At 35.4% G+C, this 24,393-nt stretch overlaps 1 protein-coding gene across 2 annotated transcripts; it reads right to left on the bottom strand.

Annotated features, from left to right (window-relative positions):
- Positions 1–24,023, bottom strand: PPP1R42 (protein phosphatase 1 regulatory subunit 42). Of its 2 annotated transcripts, XM_041123175.1 has the most exons (9): positions 23,168–23,269; positions 21,866–22,076; positions 19,458–19,624; positions 18,864–19,002; positions 16,583–16,699; positions 10,553–10,670; positions 9,116–9,244; positions 7,709–7,861; positions 181–290 (listed from the first exon to the last, which is right to left on the bottom strand). In XM_041123175.1, the coding sequence occupies exons 2-9, from the start codon at positions 21,992–21,994 to the stop codon at positions 286–288; spliced, it is 957 nt and encodes a 318-aa protein (XP_040979109.1). In that variant the 5' UTR covers positions 21,995–22,076; positions 23,168–23,269; the 3' UTR covers positions 181–285. The 2 variants fall into 2 exon arrangements, with proteins under 2 accessions (XP_029868313.1, XP_040979109.1); XM_030012453.2 differs by lacking the exon at positions 21,866–22,076 and having other exon boundaries at positions 1–290; positions 23,168–24,023.
- Between the last annotated feature and the right edge of the window lie 370 nt (positions 24,024–24,393).

The raw sequence follows: 24,393 nt of genomic DNA, 5'->3' as shown, positions 1-24,393 counted from the left end.
TGATGTTTTTACATGCCTTTAATACAAAGCATTGCTTCTAAATAAATAGGCAGTCCCCTTATTTTTCTGAATGCTCTTTAAAGGCAGTGTTAAATTCAACATACTTCATTTTGTCTTGTTTGGAGATTACAAAACCACAGATAACATATCCAAAGAGACACCAGTACCTTTCTTTGTAAGCTTTGAGGAAAAAAAATAAAAATCCAATAATGGCCAAATCTTCACATCCTGTAACTTTTGGCTTTTAGAATTCAACTTACTTCTACTGTTACTTCAGATTCCTCTTCAACCTACATCAGAAAGATCAGAGAGGACAGATGAGATCTTCATGTCAGAACCACACCAAAGCCCCTGTTGCTCCTGTCTTCGTTAATGCTTCCCAGGACCACACAACATTTTTACAAAATTTATAAGCAGTGTTATCAAAAGCTGCAGATGAAAAAAAAGGTCTTTACCTATTGCGAGGATCTCGACTGATGCAGTGAAAGCCCTTTTTTTCCCCCAGTGCCAAACCTGGGGCCAGACTAATCTGAATAGACATAATCTGACCATTTGGGGTATTACACATTCCTCTATTACAAAATTGACCGACTTTTTCCACACACAAAAATGGTGACAGTTAACAATTTTTTCCACATAAATTTGTATCAAATACCGATAATTTTCAAGTTCCATAAGAAACAAAATCTTAGTAATAATCAAAGCAATATCTCATACAAATGAAATCAGATAAGACTCAGTCTTTTATTCCAAAACATTTTTCTACAAACTATGTGTAACTGATTGTAGCCAACTTTACTGGACATGTAATTAGTGATTACTATGACAGTCTAATATATTAACTCTCCAAGAGAGGAAGATTTTACTGCTCCAAATCTCATTTTGAATTAAAAGTATTAGTCTATTACATGGATCATTTCACAGCTGGCTCTGATTTATGTTGGTTTTGATGCAGCAATTAATTCTGCTCAGAATTAAGAGAACAGAAAGATGTAGTCTGTCTTTTCTGTAGTCTCTGGTTACAGTTGTTACTTGATTGAAGCAGTAAGGTTTAAATACATCTTTTTTTTAGCAGTGAACTCCTAGAATCCTTCAAGGCCACATGACTTAAAATAAAACCTCACTGTTTTTTTTTTCCTAGAAAAGTAAAATGTATTGTTTACAGTCACAATATACATTTATGATTTAGTGACTGCAAATAAGCAGGTTCACATACTAATTGATTCCCCTCAGAGCTCTGTTAGTAAGGATAGCTACTTTGCACAGTACACCAAGATAAAAAATCATAAGAAAAACAAGGAAGAGCATTTCAGATCCCCTTATTTTTATCAGTTACACTTGGAATTACAATCACATACTTTCCCATATTAACAGATCACGTATCTGAATCCTTATCCTCAAAAATCAATGGGCACATCTTGAACACTGACTCAACTTTTTGGTTATGTTTTTCCCTTTCTGCCCCAATCTCAGAACTTTTGGATTGTGTGGCTTTTATAGCTGTATCACAGGCAGTTCTATGCACTGCTTTATACCTGCATATATAAAGAAATAATGTGGCATTAAATTAACTTCCACCTTGCACTGTTTTTAATGTGACATTTAAGAAAAATAGGAATTTTTCATTGGTTACTGATGTCACATTTGAACTTTAGATCAGTAACTCAAATACCGTGTGTGTACACAGTTATTAAAAAGCTTATGTATCTATACATGTATTCTGATTATGGTCAGAGCAGTACCAAGGGGAGGTGTTCAAGCACTGATGCCTTATTTTTTTCCCTTTTGGTGCTTCTAACACACCAAAAAGCTACAAGAGTACTGCAGATTCCTCTGAAAGCATCAGAATCTTTACTCACACCTGGTCTCACACCTCCTAGGTCCTAGGAACAGTTTTTGTTGGGGAGAAATACTACCAACAGTAGATGATAATCAATTTAGGAACCGCTAAATCAAGTCTGACATGCCCATGTCTTTGCAACTGGATGGGACGCATCCCAGGGTGCTGGAAGTGAATTTGAGGAGGTATAGCTGTTATTAAGTAACTAGTGGTTGTAATGCTGTCCTCCAAAACGTAGCATCTCATATTGCTAGATGAGAGCACAATGATTGCATTTTCACCTCAAGTTTGTTAAAGCAGCTGCTTTTAACTTTTCAGATATGGGAGTATGCCTACACAATGTGTGATATGATACAGGAAGGCAAATATTGAAACAGTGTTTATATCATTGCAGTAAATTAGTTTATTGGAACTGACTTCAACTGACTATCTTCCAGGGTTATATTGAAGTTATTACAGAATTGATTTATAGAATCCTATTCAAGTAGCAGTCTTTATTTTAACCTCAAATTACTTTTTAAATCTCCCATGCAGGTATCTGTTTTAAAAACCTGAAAACACAGCATTATTTCTTCACTTTGTTAATTTGATTCATACTTGGTGTACATAAAAGTGATTTTTATAATTTTGTAAATCAGTTACACAATAAAAATGTGCAATGCTAACACAGCAGGCTAAATATGCTATGAAATTTTGAGTTTTTATCTCAACAGTAGTCTGGAAAAGTACTGACAACGAAGATCTAAGGATAGGAGAAAAGTAAACACTGCATACGGGATGTCTGTTTCATTTATCTAATAACTGTTATAGTGAACACGTAATACCTGAAAAATAGATATGCAAAGTTTTGAGATTGCTTTTTGCATTTTACCATCCTTAAGTAGTACTTCATTCCTGATACAATTTTGATGGAGCCGTTTACAAGATGCAACTCACTCTAAAGTCACTGAATAGCTCGCTCTCTGTGCATTCTGTTTAAAATGTTATTGACCTATGGTTGGACTTGATGATCTTAAGGGTCTTTTCCAACCTAAATTTTTATTCTAAGTATTCATGTATTTTATGTAGAAGGTTTCAAACAGTCTGGGTTTCAACATTCTTGAAAGTGTGTTACAGCCTGCAGACCCAGATGTATCCTGGTAATTTTTTGACCTACTACTGGCTGACAAGTTGCACATGCCATTTGGTCTTCTAAAGGTCTAGGAAATAGCATGTACCTCCTGGAAGAGGTAGCAGACCAGTGCAAGCAAATGTGCTCCTGACAGCTTGCCAGTCAGAGGCATATACCTCCCAACAAGAATGTGTCTATATGATATCTGGTCATCCAGACATATAGGAGTATGTGTGGTCTAGCAGGCAATCTGCTCATCAGGAGATGCGCACTCTCTCTCGGCGATTTGAAAAAGCATTTTATTCTTTTCAAGGGCACAGTGAGTCTAGCAGTGCACATGTTCTGTTACTGTATTTTAGATCTTTTCTCTTTCCCGGTTTTGGGCACAGCCAGCAGCACAGAGAACTGGAGTGGGCAGGCAGGGGCACGGCTAAAAAGGGATGCCTTTTATCACTGTCTTTAGGTCGCTGAATGATACGGCAGTGTTAAATACTACAGATTTGGCATATATTAAAATTACTTTTTTTTTTAATTACCACTACTGAAATTTAAGTTTAGACAGAAGATAATGCCATTTGTATATCATCTTGCATGTTTGTAATGACAAAGTTACATTCTTCCTTCTAAACAAATCATGAATTATCATGGGCAGATCATTCAGCACCACATTCATCAAGGCTATAATCATGGATACAGAAAATACCATGAAGGTACACGTTACTGTAATGTTAATTATGATCCTACAAAAGCACTGAACACTCACCTTTGCAGGTAGTGCATATCCTCCAGAAAAAAGGAAGCCAACCACTAAATGGGCTGAATTCCCTGCTGAAACCTCACAGGGCCACAGTAACCAGAAACTGCTGATACCTGACCTCCATTCAAATGGCTTTGCTTCAGCAACACTATTTAATTTCAGAACTTCACTTCATCTCTTTATCCCTATGCTTTATCTAGCATTACAGTGACTCTTTTCATATCCTATATCATGGCTGAGTAATTTAATGGCAAGTAAATTCTTTACATTTCTCTTCCACAGCCTTCATCACTAATTGCTGACTGATACTTTCTAGACGTCACTGAGGAGATGTTTACATTTTTCCTTCAACACCATCACCAAGGAAAGGCAGTGAGATGGGCTATAGCTGCTGGAAAAGGCACTCCAGGTCTGTTCAAAACATGCTCTCAGCTCTGCCAAAGTGCTCCAGCTGGTATCTCCAAATAGTTAATGCACCTAATTCTGAATACAGTTGGAGTGCTTGTAGGCTATTCAGTGGCTAAAACCAGCTCTAGGGTACACAGCTAAAACTGCACTGGTTTGTCTCTTAACTCTGTATTTCCCCTTTTCCTGAAGCCAAGGCTGAAAATATATTTTATTTTTGAATTTTCAGAAGTTTGCTGAAATTTATATTCAGTAAGAGAACAAGATTTATGTTACCTGGAGGTAACATATTCCCCCACCACCCTCTCAAATACGAGAACTATATTCTGTAATATGAAACAAACGTATGATTGTAAAAGTTATGCTTTCGGTAAACAATCAGTATAATCTCAGTATCAACACTCCCCCAAAAACTGTCATATAATAGGCCTTAATAATTCTATTTCTTATGATGCCAGTTAGAGTCATATAAACAAAAGCCCAGTATAAATGCAGAACATGTACATTCTTACCTGTTATCAAATATACATTACTCTATAGCTTCCAGACCACACAAATCACCTCAACTCAAGGCATTTATAAATATTTAATAAAATAAATAAATATAATGTTGATAAGAGCACCTACCAAAGAGCTAAGAGGAGGGAGAACTAACATTCCTCACTGCAACTTCCATCCACTTGAACTAGAACTTGAACTATGCAGAATGTGCATGGTGGCTAGGAGAGTGGCTTATGATTAGTTGGCACAATCCAGTGTACTTAATTATACACTGACTATATCATTTAAAAATATTACCATATTGCTAATCACATAACATACACTGGAGAGAAAAAAGGTGACTTTCCCACCAAATTCTGTGCTACGAATATCTACTACAATATTTAATTCCACAAGTAAGGAAATGTGGGCAGAAACTGCTGGTTACAGGTTAAGTTCACAACATCAAAATTTCAACAACTTCTCTACTCAGGGAAAATTAATAATAGTGTATCCCATTGGAAGGTATTGGGTATCTTTAAAATAGTTAAGTGATTTGTTTTCTTTTAATTACTTCCTGCCAATATCCATAATTCTCTGTAAGTGTTCAAAACTAACTTAAAATCCAATATAAAATTGCTATTGTTTTTATACCATTAACAAAGAAAGATTAATGACATATTTCAGTAATCTAGTAATAACTGGCTTTTTTCATTGTTCGAGCTGTATGTAATCCTCAGTGGATCTTAGATGTAGGTTAAAAAGGTTTTTAATGCCTGTTTTTCAGTTGCCAAGGTCAAACATCACCTAGCATGTATAGAGAAAGAGGAAACATCTGTTGGGATAATTTATTTGACTAACACAGAGAGTAGGATTAAAATTCACTAATTTCTTTGGTCTGATACTGAATTTCAATTAAACAATACAGGTATTTGTTCAGTTTGACAAAACTTCCTCGCTTTACATGTGGGCACATTTATGCATATCCCTAATTACTGGATCTGGCAAGGGAATACTGTGATTTGTCATTATTTCATATCTGCATATACTCTGAGAATGAATATTTCTGTATTTTGAGATATATTTTTCCCCAAAAAAACATTTTAAAGAATTCACAAACCTTTAAGTAATTCCCAAGACTCTTTGGTTTCCATGGAATTCCACTAGTAACAAGATTAGAATACGTCTCAAGATCAGTGATTACACATGAAATTGTCATGTACAGCAACCTTCAGGTTCCAAGATAAAAGCTCTGCTTCCAAGTTTTTTGAAAATATTAAATGCATGTCATCTGATTCTAACCTTAATGTGAATCAGAGTAAAATCTTCTAGATTAATAGTAAAAAAACAAACAAACAAACAAAAAAACTCAAATTGTTTAATTTGCAAATGTAAATGAATACAAATATAGATATTTTATTCAAATCAGGTATGAAAGAAGCAATCTTTGCCTTTCTAGGGTCAAAAGGGATTTTAACAGGGACAGGATTGTACTCCAGCTTCTTAACACTGGAAAAATTCTTGTCAAGCAAAGAAGTTCAACAATGCGACAGTTTTTAACATAGTAGAGTAGAATCAGAATGCTTTATTTCAAAGGTGGTAGCAGAATTTCTTACACTGAAGAAAATAAATTTCTGGGAGGTGCTGTACAGATATGTTTCATCCTTTATTAGAACTAAGGAGAATGGTAAATGAAGAGTGTAGTTTTATTCAGCTTGGCCAAAAGACAGAATGCTAATAAAGTTGAAATGCAAGCTGACAGAACAGTGAGCATGTGGACGAACTCATTTTACAATGGAATTAAAAGAAAAAAATGCATGTTTGTATGGCATAAGTATTAGCCTGTACCCCTCTAAATTTCACAAGCCTGGATTATGCACTGGAAGATAACCATGTAGTAGTACTATTTTGTGATAACTAGGGCATTGTTCCTGCAGTTCTTGTTTTTAAACTTCTCCACTGCTATGTGTCTTCTGCAGGAAAAAAATTCAAGAATGGGCACATACATGACAAGTTCAGGTTCTTTTTAGGCTGGAATATATCCATTGTCATATGAAGAAAAAAGATGATACTTTGGAAGAGAGCAGCTCTGTGATTTGTAATTCTTCTTCACTTCTCAAGGGAAAGGCAGCGATTTTTAATCAGAACAAATAATCAGTAGGGACAAAACTAATGGAATGGAAAGTGGTAAGTTGTCAAGAATAAAATAGTATAAAATGTTGCTCTGTTAAATTTTCAAACACACTAATAAATTCTGATTTGAATGTAGAATAAAATGTTACATATAGTAATTTAGTTACAAAAGAATACCTATGTCAGTTGAATTTATTTATTCCTTTTATCTACACCATTGCATAAATTATGGTTTTTTTTGTTGGCCAGTACAGCTGATAAATAATAAAACAGTTAGGTTAAAAGTAGTGTTAAAAATCTGGAAGGAGTGGTATTAGGTCCCAAATACTGAACTAAATTATTACTACAGGTAAAAGTGGAAAAACTATAGGTCCCAAACTGCAAATCCCTATGATGAGATTTTATTTCCACAAACAGTTGCATTAGAGTTCACAAGGCTGCTTATGCGAGTAAGGAATACATATGCTAAACTCTGAATTGTTTAAATTCATCTAATGTCTAAATGTCTGTAAGGCACACACATCAGATTGTCCTTCCTGATTATCTTTATGGTCTTGAGCTGATGCTACAGGAAAATGCTAATCAAGTATATAACACACTGGAACATGTCTATCATAAGTAAGCTGTAATGATTAAAGTAATTGTTTCTCCTTCTGCATATTACTGTGTGCATGGGATCAACCTTCACCAATGTTGTTGACAGTAACTATACTTCCAAGAATTAACTTTTATATTATTTTACCTTTGTGGAAGATAACAATCAAATGCATGTGATAGAAACTAGTAACACTGGAGTAAAGTTATTACTATTAGCTAGTCTACTGATTTATAACCAGAAACTGAAATCTAACATGGTTAAAAAAAACCTGAAACTGATTTCAGATTAAATTCTACCTTCATGTACTCATTTTCTAACTGATTCAGTAAGAGCTGTACAAGCAATAACCAACAGAACTAAGAGGAAGATGTCTGAGGAACATACCTGAGTTTTCATCTGACTTATTTTTTTCCAGGATTCTTGGCAGAGGTTTACTTTTAACTGTGTGCATCTCAGACAAAACTAAAAAATTTGTTTTTTCTTTCACAGAGTGGCTGTAGTGAAAGGGAACAATAGGATAAGGTGTTTCAAAGTCAGCTGCAGAAAACAAAGAAAAAAGGATTAATTCAATATCCCAAGTCAAACCATATCTATTTTAATATTCAGTATGATTGATCACAGGTTCTAATATAACTTGTTAAAGAAAACAGTGTAATAAGCCTTAGGGTAAAATGCCTCAAATTTGATAATTGAGAATGGAGTACTTTGTATGAAATTATGGAAAGTGCTGCAAACACTGATGAAGGTGAATATTAAAGCAGGTATTCCCATTTAGGTAATTTGAAAGGGAGTAAATTCAATTACATAGCACCTCCTTATATCAGTAGTTATTCAGAAGACAGAATATTACTTTCGGAACCATTGCCATTCACATATGGCTTCCAAACACTGAGCAGACTGCAACTTTCTTGGGGCTGGGGTTGAGGCTGACAGGCTGAGTGCTTTTCACTTTATGTCTTCAAAAATAACTGATCTTCATGAGATTTCATGAATTAATAATTTGAGATAGTATGGCTATAAAGAACATGCTTTCTCCCCTAAGTTAGGTATCACAGTTTATCTTCTGAAAGCAACAGTGTAACTGCCACCCATTTTATTTTATAAATATGGTCATTTAAATAATTTTGAGTAATTTGAAGTCAAATGTCTGTTTCCAAATCCTGCTGTTAAGTCATTTAAGTTTTAATCTGCAGTCAACTCTACAACAACCCCACCCCAACATTTTTTAAAAAACTCAAAGTTTATTTCAGGTTTTGCTTGAGTTTTGAAACTAATTTGTTTTCCTACTTCAAGAACATGTTGCCTTTTCTTTTAGGTTTAAGGCTTTTTTTCTCCAAGACTTTTTTTTTTCCCTTTTCAAGTTTAAAACTTTTACTTCTGCTAGACATGTATCTTGTGTAGGCCTTTAAAAAGACTGGCAATTTACACAGCTCAAATAAGTATCAACAAATAGATTTTAAAAGTCTGTTGTATTTCATGCATATTTATTCTAGAATGCCCAACACTTTTTCTTTTATTTTTTTAATATAGAAAGTAATCATGAGTATTTAAAAACATTCAAAATGTACTAGCTACTCCTTTCCATAATTCTGGGAGATTGGGATGGGAGATAAACACCACGCGAACTAGTGCTAAAACTAAATTTTATATTGGAAAAGTTCAATTTCTACTCCTGTGTTTTGGTCTCACCACCAGTACAAGTCTCATTCTTACTATATTTACTGTTAGCTGCTATTTTATTGTTTCTATAACATTGCAAATAAGCATGAAGTAATTGATTAGTTTGCTTACAAAAATGTAGATAGGCTGCATGTTCATTTGTCATTCTTTCTTTGTTTTTTTTCCTGGCAGCTTTGGAGGCTTTCCAATTCATTAGGAACTGTCTTTCCATGTCTTTAATTTCTTTCCCATCAAGGGATTCTGTCAAAAAGAAGAGAACATTTTTTGCAACACCCGAAGTTAACTAGAAGGCTGTACAAAGCTGTATGTAATGCGTTCTATATTTGCTCTCTTCAAACCTTTTTTGCTGTTCTTTGTCTTTTGGTAAGAAGATACCCTGAACAGCTTGATACTCATATTCAAGCTGCAAGAGTGAGTTGACACATCTTAATTACAAAAGAACGTATCTATTATTCTTATAACTTTCAAGGGAAATATATATATTTCACATTCAGTTAACATGCAGCACCTTATAGAAATTTCTGAAGAAAAGCTATGATCTCACACAAGATATATATAGATGCAGAAATTCAGGTTAAGAGAGAGAAACTGCATGTCTTAGCAGTCAAGGAAACCCACTGATCTTGAAGACAGACAGACAGACAGATTTGGCTCTTTAAGGTTAACTTAACTCACTTAGGTGCCATAAAGCTTATGCTCCATGTTTCCTTGGTTGCATCTGCATTTTTGAGTAAGACCAAATGAAATACCTCATTTGGCCACAAACTTAGGTTGCATTAGAACTGTCCTAAGGCACTGTTTTTTTCATTGTGCAGATAGGCTTTTTCTTTTTCTTAATGGCCAGTATTTTGTACACTCAGAAAAAAGAAAAACAATTTCTGTAATTACAACTTTCAAGATAATTGCCACCTTCATCCAAAAAAGTAAAAAATTAGCAGGTATTTTTTACTTGTTTCTACAGTATGAATACTTACAGATAGAAGACTAAGTTGCTTTCTTTTATGCTGAAATTATCTCAAAATAATAATGTAAACTGCATCATAGTAAGATTAACATTAACAAATACATTCATAACAGAAGTGTAAACTGCTTTTAAGGACAAATGTTATATAATAAATTCAAACACAGTAAAGTATAAACTGTACAACTGTAACTGTACAACTAAAACACCTAAGCAACTATTACTGGCTGATAGGGGAGTAGAATAAACTTATCTTTGAAAATCAGTTTCACAACATTTGGAATATGAACACAAAAAAAGTCTTATTGTCTTACAACAATCTCACCAGTCATCTATTATAAAATGAATGATGGCTACTACTAATAGCAAAAGCTAAGCAACACAGTTTGTGCAGTTGATTACATAAGCAGTTTTAGCTACATTACCTGTACATAAATTAAAAATTCATCATTTGACGTAAATATCTATGGCAGTAATTGTGTTTACATACACAGTGCAATTTAAGAATGATTAATGTATTGATTATCTTCTAAAACAGTGAGGGTTATGGGTGGGTTTTGGGGCTGGCTATTGGTTTTATTTTTTACCTAAAGTTCGTGTCTGTACTACAATCCTGTCCCTGTACTTTGGTTTGTGGCAGATGGGGTTTCCTGTAAGATCCATTCTGCGTAGCTTTGTCCATTTGTTTAATACAACTTCCAAATCCTGCAATTGATACAAGAACAGAACATTGTGATTATTTTTCCCCCTCCAGAGTAAAATTCAATAATAATGCAATTTGTTCAGTGAGGCCCAAATCCTGTACACAGAAATAACTTTAATGAGACTATTCATGTATTAATATGCACATTAAGAATGTGCATTTTCAAATAGAGTGGTGTGTCGCATTCCCTGAATATATCATAATTGCACAGAATAAATGGTGATGCAGTTGGAAAACTGCATTTTTAAGGATACAGTAATGCCAGCTATGGAAAATTACCACTACAGTCCCACTTATAAGCACCTAAAGCTGAGGAGTTCCCAGCCAAAAAATTTGTATATGTAATGTCTGTTAATGCATCTCCATGGTCTCACAGAACCCTTATAGTATTGGTGTCCAATTAGATTTTGAAAAATTTGTGGAAGTATAAATACTTCACATAGAAAGAACAGACTAAAAAAAAGCTAAAACTCGTGCAAACCACAGTAGACTGCCTCTCTCTTTATATATATGTAAAACTGTATTTTACCAGAGAAACAGTAATCACCCCCTACATAACTGTGGGTGGTCAGTTATAGTATTGGCCCAAACAGTGAAATTTTTGAAATATACCTTTCTCCATCTGAGTTTCTGTCTGGTTACCCAAGGGCAGTATGACCTAGATAAAACTTCTTCTGTCTTTTAAATACAATAAATTCAAGTTAAAAGGATGCAAAGCTTAGCAGATTGGTCCTTTCTACTCAGATACTCTACTTTCTGAAATACTTTATTTTCAAAATTTCACTTAACTGTCATTCTTGATAGGTTTCCTTATATGTGTGAAAAGCTTAAGAAGGGATTAAAAACAATCTGTAGGAATACAAGAGGAGAGAGAACTTATGTTCTACAGTTGTAATAATTTGGAAAAAATCTACAAATCATGATGTGACAGATTCTAAACTGCAAAGTCTGTAGAATTTTGTAGCTTGATGCCAATAATGAAGTATCTAGCAATGCAGATACCTTTTAGCTCCTTCAAATTTAGAAAATCACCTGGGTAACACAAGCAGGGAGAATTCTGGTTTTTCAGGCTCTACTCCCTTGGTAGAAAATCCTCCTGGGAATACTCTGTGGGTTATATAATACAAGCTTAGAAAAATCACATGGAAGAGGAAGTGGCAGCAGAGCCTTACGCCTCCAAACCATATAATTTTTCATCTATCATCTATTGTTATCCAGTGATGATAACGTCTTTTTAGAAAAATAGAGAGCAAAAGCCTGGTTCTGTGAGGAGCAAGACTGATAAAAAAATGCAAGAAACTCTGAGGACCAGTCCACATGAGGAAATGTTGATAAACCTCATAATGTTTCACAGCAAAGCTTTATCAGCATGTATCAGAATAGCAATATGATAACCCCCACAGTTCAGGTGCTAACACTTAATCACAAACACAACAATTTAGGGGAAAAATATTTTGGGCTAGGCTTATTAAAAAAGAAATAGTATGTAGCAAGTGTATTTATTTATTCTTACCTGAGCATTCAGGCATTGCGACTGAAATCTGTAATGTGTTCTACATTTCACTAGAAAGAATTTTTTCAAGTAATAGTTTTGCAACACAAAATTGTCTATTACTGAAATAAAACGTATACAGTTTAACTTTGATGAATGTATACAGAGTCCTGTAGATTTTTGTTAGCTGTTACTTACTTGATAAATGACCCAGAACATGCTTACTCCAGTGTATGTTTATCTAAGAGCACACTAATCTTGTGCTGAAATATGATTACCCTTTCGATACGCTCTAGTTGTTCATTGCCTTCCTGTCTCTAATAAAGTGCTTTCACTTCCCAGCCTTTCAATAAGCCGTACTAAAGGGACCAGACACTCTTCTGGGCAGTCTCCGTTTGATAAATGATCATGTCATGCTATCACTTTGAGGTCTGCTACAAAATACTGACGAGCAAATTATATTCCATCGGGGTGGGGGGAGAGGGGGAAGGGCAAGTGCCTTAGTAGGCAGCTGTAGTCCTGGCAATAACATTCTTACCAATTAATGATAGCCATTTAAGAATTGGTATTTGACCAGTATGCTCCAGTTTTTATCGGAAACATCTAGTCCAACTGTCCGAACTACATCTACAGACAGCAATTTGTCACCATTTTGATTACCTGTCATAATCTATTTGAGAAAATCTATAATTTTTCTCTTGTTTCTGACTCAATTCTGAAGCGAATGAATTCATCTTTTGTGATATCCTCTTGTCATAATCAATACTGGGCAGAGGTTGAATAAATTAGACTTAGGAAATACAGATTTTTATAGGTATTTCTAGCTATATTTTCTCTATCTATCCAAATACTCACACAAGTCATAATCTTCCCGAACCTAATGTAATTAATTAATAAATAATATTCTGGCTTTTTGTAAACAGGAATAGTTGTGGGGTTTTTTTTAAATAGGAATAGTGTTTTTAAAAAATCCCCTTAGTATTCCAACCTAAATACACTGCAGCCTAGAAGTCCTTGTGAACCTGACTAAAGTAAACCAGAAGCTCGATAGGATAAATAAATGAAGAAGCAAGCAACAGAAAACAAAGAAAAGCCAATTCTATTAAAATCAATTATATTCTTGATAACTGACCTAAGACATGCTTTTTACATATGGTAGCTACTTATAGTAAGCTATTTTGCATGAACTGAGAAAAATGACTTAAATTTTGTTCTGTCTACTGTTCAGACTGCATTATATAAACTTCAGTCATGTGAAACAAGGTCATATGCCTTGATGTCTGTTGATTGTTAGCAATGCCCTGAATTAGCCAGAACCTTAAGTGCTTGAATTTACTAGCTGTAATTTTCAATTACACTGAAATCAACGTGGCATTGTTGAAAAGCAAGGGAGTATGGGTTTTCATAGTAATGTGAAAAAATGGAGAGAAATGTTTAGATATAATTATACAAAAGTGAGAAAAGTCTACATGAGAAGATTGTATTTCATGCATTTCTTATGCCTTTCACATTTCCCTCTTTTGCAAAATTCCATATTATTCCTGCGACCATCTACCTCTGCTACACAGATCACTGCTGTTGACCAGCCCTGCTCAGACATGGATGGCTCCTCTACAGCTTCTTTTCCCACTGGGTGAAGCAGAGGTGGGTACAGAGCTCTCTGACACTTCTCTGTCACCGCCACGGTCTGTGATCAATGCCAGACGTTGCTGGGGATGTTCTTGATGGCAGTGATGGGGAAGCAGGAATGGCAAAACAGGGAACAGACCTTCTGGCATGAAAAAGAGGTATGCATCTGAGTTTTGAAAACAGAGAGGCAAGAGGGAGGAGAATGGAGGCAGCCTGTGTGGGAATGAAAGAGCCTTTGCTGCGTGTAACAAGTTCAGCCAGCAGAACCAGTTAAGTATATGTAGTACAACTGTATACCCCCTAAAATCCATTCAGCTATCCCAGTTGTAGAATAATGTAAGCCATGGAATCATGAAATTCAGGGCTGCAAAAAAATTGAAACATACTCAAAACTTCCCTCAGCTATTTTTTTTTTTTATAGTTAGTGGATATGTAAGATTGTTCTCCTGCTAGATGTTCACTGTAAGATAAATCCTCTTAAATAGAGCTAAAACTGACTTTTTTTTTTTTTATACTTTGCATGGCCTACTGCTTTTTCAACAGTTTGGGGTTTTTTATTATTTAAATAAGAATTTATATTAGTGATAAGTAAAGCCTACTAAAATGTAATCTCTAAAACACAGTAATTGTAGCTGGAAAGTTGGATATCCAGCTGCATTACACTATATGTTAGACACATTCGATACGGTCATTAATTTTACAGGTCTGCAAAGATATGAATAGAAATACCCTATCTGCTCCATATTTTCAAAACTTGGAGATTGTTTAGAAAACACACAGGACAGTCACTTTCAAAACTTACTAGAGCTTGATCCAAGTGTAACTGACAGCAGCAGCAGCAGCAGCTAACTCAAATGCTAACCACATGATTTTTCAAAAGCTGTGACCATGTAACATGGAAATCTAAATGTCTAATTGATTTGGGTAAATATTAACTCTGGTCTTCCTGATGATGAAATAATGAAATTTAATAATGATTAAATAATATATAGACAGTTACTGAATAATGCACTCTTTTTGTCCTCTCCTTATTCTCTTTCAGAAGATACTATGTTTTCCTCTGAGACAGTAAAAAATGATGTCTCTGAACTGGCATCCTCATTCTTAAAAATAATTGGTTCTTTGGCTAAGGCAATCTTCTTTTAAGATCATCACAACTGAAGTTTTTTGTATTTATAAGAAAGAAAAAAGACAATTAAAAAAATCACTGTAATATGTTTTATTTAGAAAATGAATCCTTTTCAAAAGGGAATCTTTGGAGAGACTACCTATTTACAAAAAGCTTACTGTTATTTTGATGTAGCCAACACATTCAATATGGTTTTAATTACCCAGCAAAGGCCTACGTGAGTTGTATTTTGATATGAATTCAATCAAAACTGCTGGCCAGAAACACAGCTTGAAATACAATACATTAATAATCCTCTAGTAAAAAAGAAATGCATCATTCAACATTTTTTAATATTAAAATGTAAAAAATTAAGAGTTCAAATAAAGTATACAAATAAAGTATATTGACCACCTAGATAATTGACAGATTATGCACACAAAATACAGGAATCTCCTCATTAGTAAACAGAACTGCCTAATTTAATGTAAAAGATATTAAGTGTTCTAAAAAGTAATAAGAATAGTTATTTTAATAATTACTAATGAATGAAAGTTAACTTTTCTAAGGAAATAGAATGTATATGCAAACCAGTGATGAAACAGTTTATTTTAATCAAGGCTTTGTCTTGGTGATTTGGGCTATGATTTAAGCCAATTCATTTTAGTATTTATTAATAAAAATATAAATTAAAAAACCCCCAGAACACTAATGCCTATGGTTTATATTAAATGAAAACAGTGTTTATTAAGTCATTTATAAAGTTTGTCCCATGCCTCCACCATGCAATTATGGTGTCAGCATACTGTTCAACATAAATTTGATATTCAGTTACTAGCATGACAGTAAAATTATTTTTTTAACTGCTCTTTATGTCAAGAAGTAGAAGACATCGTAACTTATAAAATAATGAGAAGTGTCAAGGCCAATACTCCTGTTCCTTTTTGAGAAGATAAGCTGGAAATTTTTAGTCTAGAACATTCTGTTTGAACTACATTCACTACTGCAAATGGAGGAGCAAAAATACTTTCATTTAATTTGTTTTAGCAGCTACTGTGGAAGTTAGAGCTCTTGCTTATGAAGACTTATCTTTCCTTAGCAGAAATTTATGAAAGAAATTAAATGTATTCTTTCATGACAAATACTTCTTATGCTACTCCAGAAACAATAGTCAAAAAGTCATTTTGATATTAGAAGGGCTGCAAAATCAGCTAGACGATCTGATATCCAAGAAGTGGCTTTTATGTATGTTAAAATAGAGAATTAAAAACTGTAATATGGTAAAATATTGCATGTTAGTTCACAAACAATGGCCACATCATCTTTGCAAATTAAGCCACTGATAGTCATTCAGATGGCCAAAACATACGCACTAACTCTACATTTTGGCTATAATATAATTATAGTTATAACTTCCATGCATTTACTACTCAGCTGATAGATAGATGCATGCACAATTGCCACTTCATGTAGGATTAAAGGACATTTGGACATCCTAGATAAACAGTTCTCCATTTTTAATCTCAACAAGATTTTTGGATGAGAAAAGACAGCATGCTTGGAAAGTCAGAGGTTCAGTAAATGTAGAAGTAAAGTCTATTTTTACTCATCTATTTAGTGATAAAGATGAATTTGACTAATTTCTTATCACCCATACTAAATAGAACAAATATTTATTTTAATACCTTCATATGTTGAAGTTGATTGTCAGCTGCTCTAAGATATGAAAGATTTTCCAAAACTGCCAGTTCTTCTAATTCATCAATGTTGTTATTGCTGATATTCAACACAGACAAAGATTTCTGGAGGAAGAAAAGCAGAAAAAGAAAATTATTTTCTTCATGCCATGCCATAAGTCAAGTTGTAAATTCTTACAGAAAATTCTCTTAAAGGAAGAACAAGCATATGAAGCAGAAACACGCAAATACAACTACCACATACCACATTGTTTTATGTTGGCTTTCCATCTTGTCCTAAAATGCTGCTTATTCTGGTTTTGAAGTCAAACCAAAGTAAGATTATTTCTCAATTATTTCAGGAACTCTTAGTAAATGCAGAATTTTTGTTTTTCCCTAAGCATGTTCAAATGCTTTACAGAGTTCTGCAAATGCTACTAACTCTACATTTGAAGTATGAAACAGACGCAGAAATTGACTGCCTTTTCCAAGGTTACATCTGAACTGCATAGAGCTGAAATCCATATCTGATACACACGTAGTCCCATTTAACAGCTAGGCTATGGTTTTTTTCTTTCAGGCTTGATCCTACAAACCTCTCTGTATACATGCCTCTATTCCTTGCCCCTTCTTTGGAACACTAGTGAGTCACTTAATGCACCTTGCCTTTTGTAACAGACAATAGTTAGAGAGATCTTTACATTCTAGATAAAAAGTAAATGGTTTTCAGGTGTTTATCTCAGGAAATACTTAATGTAGTTTCATATAAAAGGAACAAGAAGCTTATATCTCTAGAAGATGAAAAAGGACACCTAATCCAGTGAGTTTAGAATTATACCAGATATGGGACTTCCATTAGTTAGAAAATGTCTATTTCAGCAGCGTATACAGGAAATGTAACCCCCTTCTAAAATCTGACCAAGATCTACATTGTAGGCAGAAATTACCAGTATCATCCTGATACACACGGTGCATAAACTTAATCTCCTCAGTCAAAAGATTCATGATATTGTCATCATCAAAACATTTGCTTGTGGTACACAGAGAGCTATATGGTCCCATGTTTTTGGCTCTTTCATCTCTCATGGCATTAAGAGCCAGAAACAGATAAAAGAAGACTAAGTAAGAAGTGATGTCTTAAAGAGGGACCAAACGCTCTGCACTCGAAGGATAAAAATAGGATGTTTTTACATGTAGCTTCCACAAAGATGTTACATGGTCAAGAATGCAAAGTGTTTCTTACAAAACCAAACCAAACCCACACCAAAAGACCTTAAATAAAAGCCACGAAGAACAAAATGCTAGTGACTCTAGGCCAGGATGCTGAAAAATACTGAAGTATATGAGTTATCATCCTGGGAAGATTATAGCTATATAAACTCCCTCTACTTTCGTCATTTCTCCAATATAGAAGGAACAAAGTAAAAGTGCTTTCACAAGAACGGCTCATTTATATTAACAGAAAATGGCAATACATGTCTTAGATTATTTAATCTCAAAACAGAAAGAATTAGAGCTAGGTCAAATGTTTATGATATACACGTGAACAAAAGAACTCACTTTGCAGCAAGTTCTTCATCTTCACAAAAAAAGCTCATCAAGCCCTGACTACACTTTGGGAGATAGAGCAAGATGAGGTTTTTGTATAGAACTACATCCATTAGTAAATAAAGTCTTTTTTTTTAACCACTTCAACAATACATTTGGTGTTTACTGAGCAATTAACAAGTTGAAAGAAAACTTCAAAAGCTGACTTTCCTGAAATCTTGACATACCACAACATAGAAAAATTGCAGACCTAAAACTGAATGCTTGTGATTGTGTTGCTTTTAATATCCAGAAAAAAAAAGCTGTTTGTACCTTTTTTTTGGCCATTGCATTCTCTAGAGTAATACAAAAGGCATTAAATAAACTCATTTAACAATCAAGTCAGAGAAATACCAACAAACTAATTCACTACAAACTAAGCAGACTAAGATAACTAACAGTGATAAATTCCTACCCCTTTTTTACTTTATTCACATTTTGTTGGTATAGGGCATCCACATATTTCCTTACTTCCTCTCTCTCTTTATTCTCATTTCATCTTTCATAGAAAAATAAATGAAGAAGTAGAATCTGCTGGACTCCTTGCTTATGTGAGAACTGGGATGGGAGTCCCTTGGTAGAATTTGAAAAAATGCCACCAATTGGCAGAAAAGGAAAACACAGTGATCAAGTCCTAATCACTTATTTTAAAAATACTGATCTAGTGATTAATGGCTCATTGAAATTCTCAGAATGTACTTACTGCCAGGGACCTAAGAGATCTTGGATCAAAGAGAAGCTTTTCACCAAGAGGGAGATGTTGATTTTCAATATGTAGCTCCCTTATTTGTTCTATTTTATCCAAACCCTCTACTACAGTGATGCAGTTGCCCCCCAGATACCTGCAGAATAGAACACAAAATAGATTTAATATACTTTGAAAGTAAAAGCAAACACTAGGCCTCAATATATTAAAAAAAATATTTTTTTTAAGCATTGTTGAATAATACCTGGAAATGATAATAGAAAAAGTAAATAACCTAGCACGTGAGTAGAGCATACAGCTAACAGATCCAAGGTTTTTTTAGCAGTTTTATATATTGCTATTATTCTTATCATTATTAATTATTATTATTAAATGGCTGAAAAAATAATTAAAATACAAATAAATATGTTAAGATGGTATGTCATTACTTATATCATAGAACACTTAATCAAAAAAATAATAAGCAATTACTTTTATTTGAAAAGCATAATTTAAAAGCTGAAAGGACCTTAATGGCTACATCATTTTTTAATTTCTTAGTGTAATAATTATTCTTTCACTAGTAAAATAAATACATTATTTTCAACTTACAGTTTTTCAAGGTTTTTCAGCGATGAGAGATTTTCTATACATGAAATACAATTGTTCTGAAGGTAAAGGTGCGTTATATTTGAAGCAAAGTCCAAGTTCTGGATTTGACTGATTTGGTTATCATATAAATATAGCACTCTAAGATTTTTACACAAAGAGAGGTCACCCTGAAATGAAAAATAACAAATTAATGCTGCATAGAGTTCACTCACTGCCTGCTTCTGGAAGCTGTTGATTGTTTTTATATTTAAGCTCTGCTGCATGATTTATACATTTTCACCTTTAATAAACACTTTTAACAACTATTTTTCTTAGAAAAACTGAGTTAGTGTCAGTAATCATCAGATTTAAGACTGAAATCTGTCATTAATGTTCTGCTGTACAGAAGCTGGGGACTACACCCATCATCAGCAGGTACTTCACATCCTGTGTGACTTCATTGCCTTACCCACCTTCATCAGGTGGATTTCAGAAAAGCACAATTGTTAGTGTAGTTGTCTCCATCAAACCTCAGTGGTGTAATGGAAACCAGTTCTTGGTAAAGGAATACTGATTTATATAAAAACTAGCACTTCAGTGTATTTTAATACACTTCTGAGTCTTAAGATTCCACTCAAATGTCAAGTTTCTTTGAATGTATTCCTCTTAAATAACTAAAAGGTCACATGTTCTTATGAGGGTTTTTGTAAAACTTCTCTATGGCGTCTGATGAACCAGTCCCAATCAAATGGACTGATCAAATTAGTACCTTGCTATGGCTGTGCACATTCCTAGGAGTGGGCTGAATAAACCCATTTGCTTGCATGAATCTGTTCACATAAAACAAACTGTTTAATCTTCTTGACTGAAATCACACTTTTAAAGCAGAAATCCACCATATACAACAATTCAGTTGTTCAGGGTTCAGCAATTTCAAAATGTGCTCAGTATCTTGAGGGGATTTGAATTAACTCAGGACTACTGAAACCTGTATACATTTCCTATTATTAAACTCAAAGAAAGGAGGACTGGGTTAAGTTTGCAGATTTAGTCTTTGAAAATGAAAAGGTCATGGATTATTTTTTAAATGAACAAGCCCCTGGGAGCAATTTTAAAAAAAACGTAGATTTTAACCTGACTAATTTGAAAAAGCCACTACACCAGTCCGAATTTGTTAACCTCACTTGGCTTATATCCTGTTCCTGAACTCCCCTTTCCTTTCTCAGACTTCCTCTGAAATCTAAGGAATAAATCACAGATAGATTGAAAAGATTGTGCTGCGAGTTAACAACTCTTTGTAAAATTCCCAAGACTAGAAAAAATATGGCATTAATGAGAATAAAATGTGTTACACTTAATAGTATGTAATATCATTACTACTTCCCTTAAAAAAAAAAAAATCTGATCTGCAAAATTACTAGTTCCTTACATCTTCTATTCCACGGTTCACATTTTTAGAAAGGTAACCATCAATAAATACAAGTCCTTAAATAAAAAACCAAACTGTTGCTGAAAATATGAACTTTGGTTTTTAACCTCAGACCTAAAGTCTCCAAGAACACTATAACTAGATTTCAATAGGGCTAGAGCGCTGTTGTCAAAAGTCCTACACCTACTGATTCAATGGCAATGGCCTGGCTATATTCTATAGGAAAAGTGTCAGGTCTAAATCATTAATTTGAAATATCCTCCTTCTCAAGTGGCTGAAGAGGTAAGCAAGTGGAGTTATCACTTCCATTCTGGTGACTTCCTGAAAGCTCCTTTACAATGTAGCAACTGTACGAAATAATAAAAATAGCAAATTGTTTTGATTTTTTTTTTAGAGCTGCAGATTTCTATAATAGTTCTGTGAAATACTGCAAAAAGTACTTCACTTTAACACTTCAGTTAATCCCTCATGTAATTGCTTACATGGATTTTCTATTTTAATTAATTAATTGCAAAGATATTTAGTTTACTGATAACATCCTTCTTGTCTGCTACACATGATATATATTTACAGTTTCAGGTAAGTAAAATACTTCAACAAGATTTTTGCCACATAAAGAAAAAAGTGTCAGGTCAGTAATAAGAAACCCTGCAGGCTGTTGGAGTTACAGTCACCTGCTTTGATATTTTATATGAAAAGTTACAGCTGAAAGATTATTTTCACATTTCAAATGCCATGCATTTAAAATCCATTTAAACACTTCTACGTACAAGCAGTGTTCCACACAATAACAGCAGTGAATGCTGAAGTATGTTTTCAAGCATGTATTATTAAGGCTTAACTGCAAGTCAATATAAATGTTAAAACATAATATAGCTGTTATAAAATAGAAACTTGGCTTTGCTTGTTTGTCTTCCCAACTATAAACAACTCATCATAACAGTAACTACAAAACATTTGAATAGCCAGGTTAAATGAAATAAAGAAAAATAAATCTTACTATTGCATCTATATTTTTATCTGATAAATTCAGATGAGTTATTTTTCGCAGATACTGTCCAAAGTCCTCTTCATTGCGATTCTTGTGACTGACACTTTTAGCAATTAGGTCCATTGTTAGTTGAACCATAATTCTGTAATAGGCCAAACCGCTCTATTGCTTCTTTTAATAGCGTATTGCACGTGCTCTTGTAAGTAGTTTTATAAAATGCCTTAAAAACAAAAAGAAAAATGTTATACTACTTGTACCCCAGGTCTTCAACAAAGCTTACACATGTACTTCAAATGTGGTGTTTCCCCACCAATTCCACTTTTGCTTAGTGACACATTTATGTATGGTCTTTGCTGCTTATAAAAACCTACCCCTTTCTTGCTGTCATTTTTTCAAACTTTTAGTGTATTAAATAACATTTAAAATAGACTGTTATATTTGATTTGTTGTTTCAGTGTGCTTAAGAAGGTTGTACCCTAGTCTTCATCTTTTTCATACAGAAATATGAGCACAATGGTCCACAGCAGAAGTAATTCTCACACCTAAATAACTAATTAATGGCAGCTCATAACCTAATTATTAGATAGAAAATACATCACACTCTATAGCAGGCCTTACAGGCTCTGAGAAGTGGTATAAAGCTACAGTACTCTTTATACATCTGCACAGCCCTTTTGTTATGCACACAACTGCATGTGCATTTGTTACGCACAGTGAAAAACTGAGTTTTTTGCACTGAGGCATACTGTAAAGTCTCTCACAACAATACCAACTTCCTTTTTTTAAACTATGGTCATTGTTCCAAGTGTACTTATAAATCAGGCAATGGGGGAAAGGGAAGAAGGCAAGACACATATTTCGGGCTGGATGTGTAAATGGTCTGGGGATAAAAATACCCTAACGAATATAACTTAACAACTCAGAATAAAAAGGTTGCTTTTTTAGCCAGTACATAATACATTATGTATTTTAGCCAATATATAATACCCCCACATCAGTGTATCGAAACAACTGAGGAGACAGCAAAAAGCATCCCAATCCTAAAACTCATGCAGCCACATAAACCAAGGCACGGAGAATCCTCCTTGCCAGTATCACATTTATGAGAAACTGAGGAAAAGCAAAGACTGAAACTGTGAAGACAAACTTCCTTATGTATAAGCAAGGCTGAAGCTCAGTAGTTCCCCCTTATCCATGTGGGTTTTGGTTTTTGCCTTTTTTTTAAAGGTGGGGGAAGAAAGAGAGCTGAAAGGACATTGGGATTTTTTTACTGAGAAGTGTGTTTGTTTCTTGCTTTTTAGATACAAATACCATTCGGAGCCCTTCCTTAGACCTATTTCCAAACCAAGCAGTAACAGCAGAGGAAAAGCCAGGCTGCCAGCGCGGGGGCTTCGTGTGAGGCAGGTCTCCCTCGATCCCCCAGCTCCTAGGGCCGTGTGATTTCACACCGTCGTCCCCGTCCCCCACAGCAGAAAGCTTGGACGATGACAGGGACCAACCGCCACCCAGCACAACCCGTGGGAAGGCTGCTTTGATGTCCCTGCCCGCAAGCCAAGAGGGACAGGTAGGGGGCAGGATCCGCTCCCAACGTCCATCCCAGAAGGGAAGCACCCCACGGCCTACCCCGACCCCGACCCCGCTCTCCCTCTCACCTCCCGGCGGCGGCAGCGGGACGGCGGGCAGGGAGGAGGCGCGAGCGCCCCCCGCCGCCCCTGGTTGCCACGGCAACCACACGCCAACAGCCCAGGAGGCAGAGCGCTCCCGCCGCCGGCTGCGGCGCGCGCCCTTCCCGCCCAATCGGCCTCGAGGACAGAGCGCGGGCGGGGCGGGGAAGGCAGGGGCTGCGCCTGCGCAGCCGCGGGCCGCGCGCGGCCTGGCGTGGGTCGAGCACAGGCGGGCGGGGTTCGCCCGTGCCATCCGGTCAGTGGCTCTGGGCGGCGGCCTGAGGCGACTTGTGGGCCTCGCTGGTGGCCACGCCTCCCCTGGCTAGACCCCTTATGTGCCCACGAGGGTGAGCTGGGGTGGGGGACTGGGTGTTGTTTTTTTAGCCTGCAGTCATGGGCCTAGCTACACCTCTGAGGAAAAAGAGTGTTGCTAAGCCCCAGGTCAGGGCCACCAGAGGCAATGGGCACAAACTGAAACACAGGAGGTTCCCTCTGAAGGTCAGGAGATGCTTTTTCACTGTGAGGGTGACCAAGCACTGGCACAGGTTGCCTGGGGAGGCTGCGGAGTCTCCATCCCTGGAGATACTCAAAAGCCATCTGGACATGGTCCTGGGCAACCGGCTCTAAGTGGCCCTGTGTGAGTGGGTACGTTGGACCAGATGACCTCCAGAGGTCCCTTCCCACCTCAACCATTCTGTGTTTCTATCAATTAAGCATATGAATAACTCACTGAAGTCAATATAACTACATGTTGCGTGCTTGCTGTGTTGGAACATAAAAAGTGCATCAGCTGGTCAGTGACAAAATATATTGCTTCTAATGAAAACAAGATTAGGACTTTATTTCTCTTATAGGAAAAATGACACAAAATGT

The sequence above is a fragment of the Aquila chrysaetos genome, chromosome 4, assembly GCF_900496995.4.
Source record: "Aquila chrysaetos chrysaetos chromosome 4, bAquChr1.4, whole genome shotgun sequence".
NCBI classification, from domain to species: domain Eukaryota; kingdom Metazoa; phylum Chordata; class Aves; order Accipitriformes; family Accipitridae; genus Aquila; species Aquila chrysaetos.
Note: the sequence above shows the minus strand (reverse complement) of the source record. Positions and strands in the feature narration are given on the sequence as shown.

What these genes read in the sequence shown, in the direction of transcription:
- PPP1R42 (XM_030012453.2), bottom strand. Translation starts at nt 23,773, where the DNA reads ATGGCACGGGCGAACCCCGCCCGCCTGTGCTCGACCCACGCCAGGCCG. An exon ending in CTGAAAAACCTTGAAAAACT is followed by an intron (nt 19,003 to 19,457) that starts GTAAGTTGAAAA and finishes TCTATTCTGCAG; the next exon opens with GTATCTGGGGGGCAACTGCA. An exon ending in TGCAGCCTATCTACATTTTT is followed by an intron (nt 7,862 to 9,115) that starts GTAAGCAAACTA and finishes TGTTTTCTGCAG; the next exon opens with CTGACTTTGAAACACCTTAT.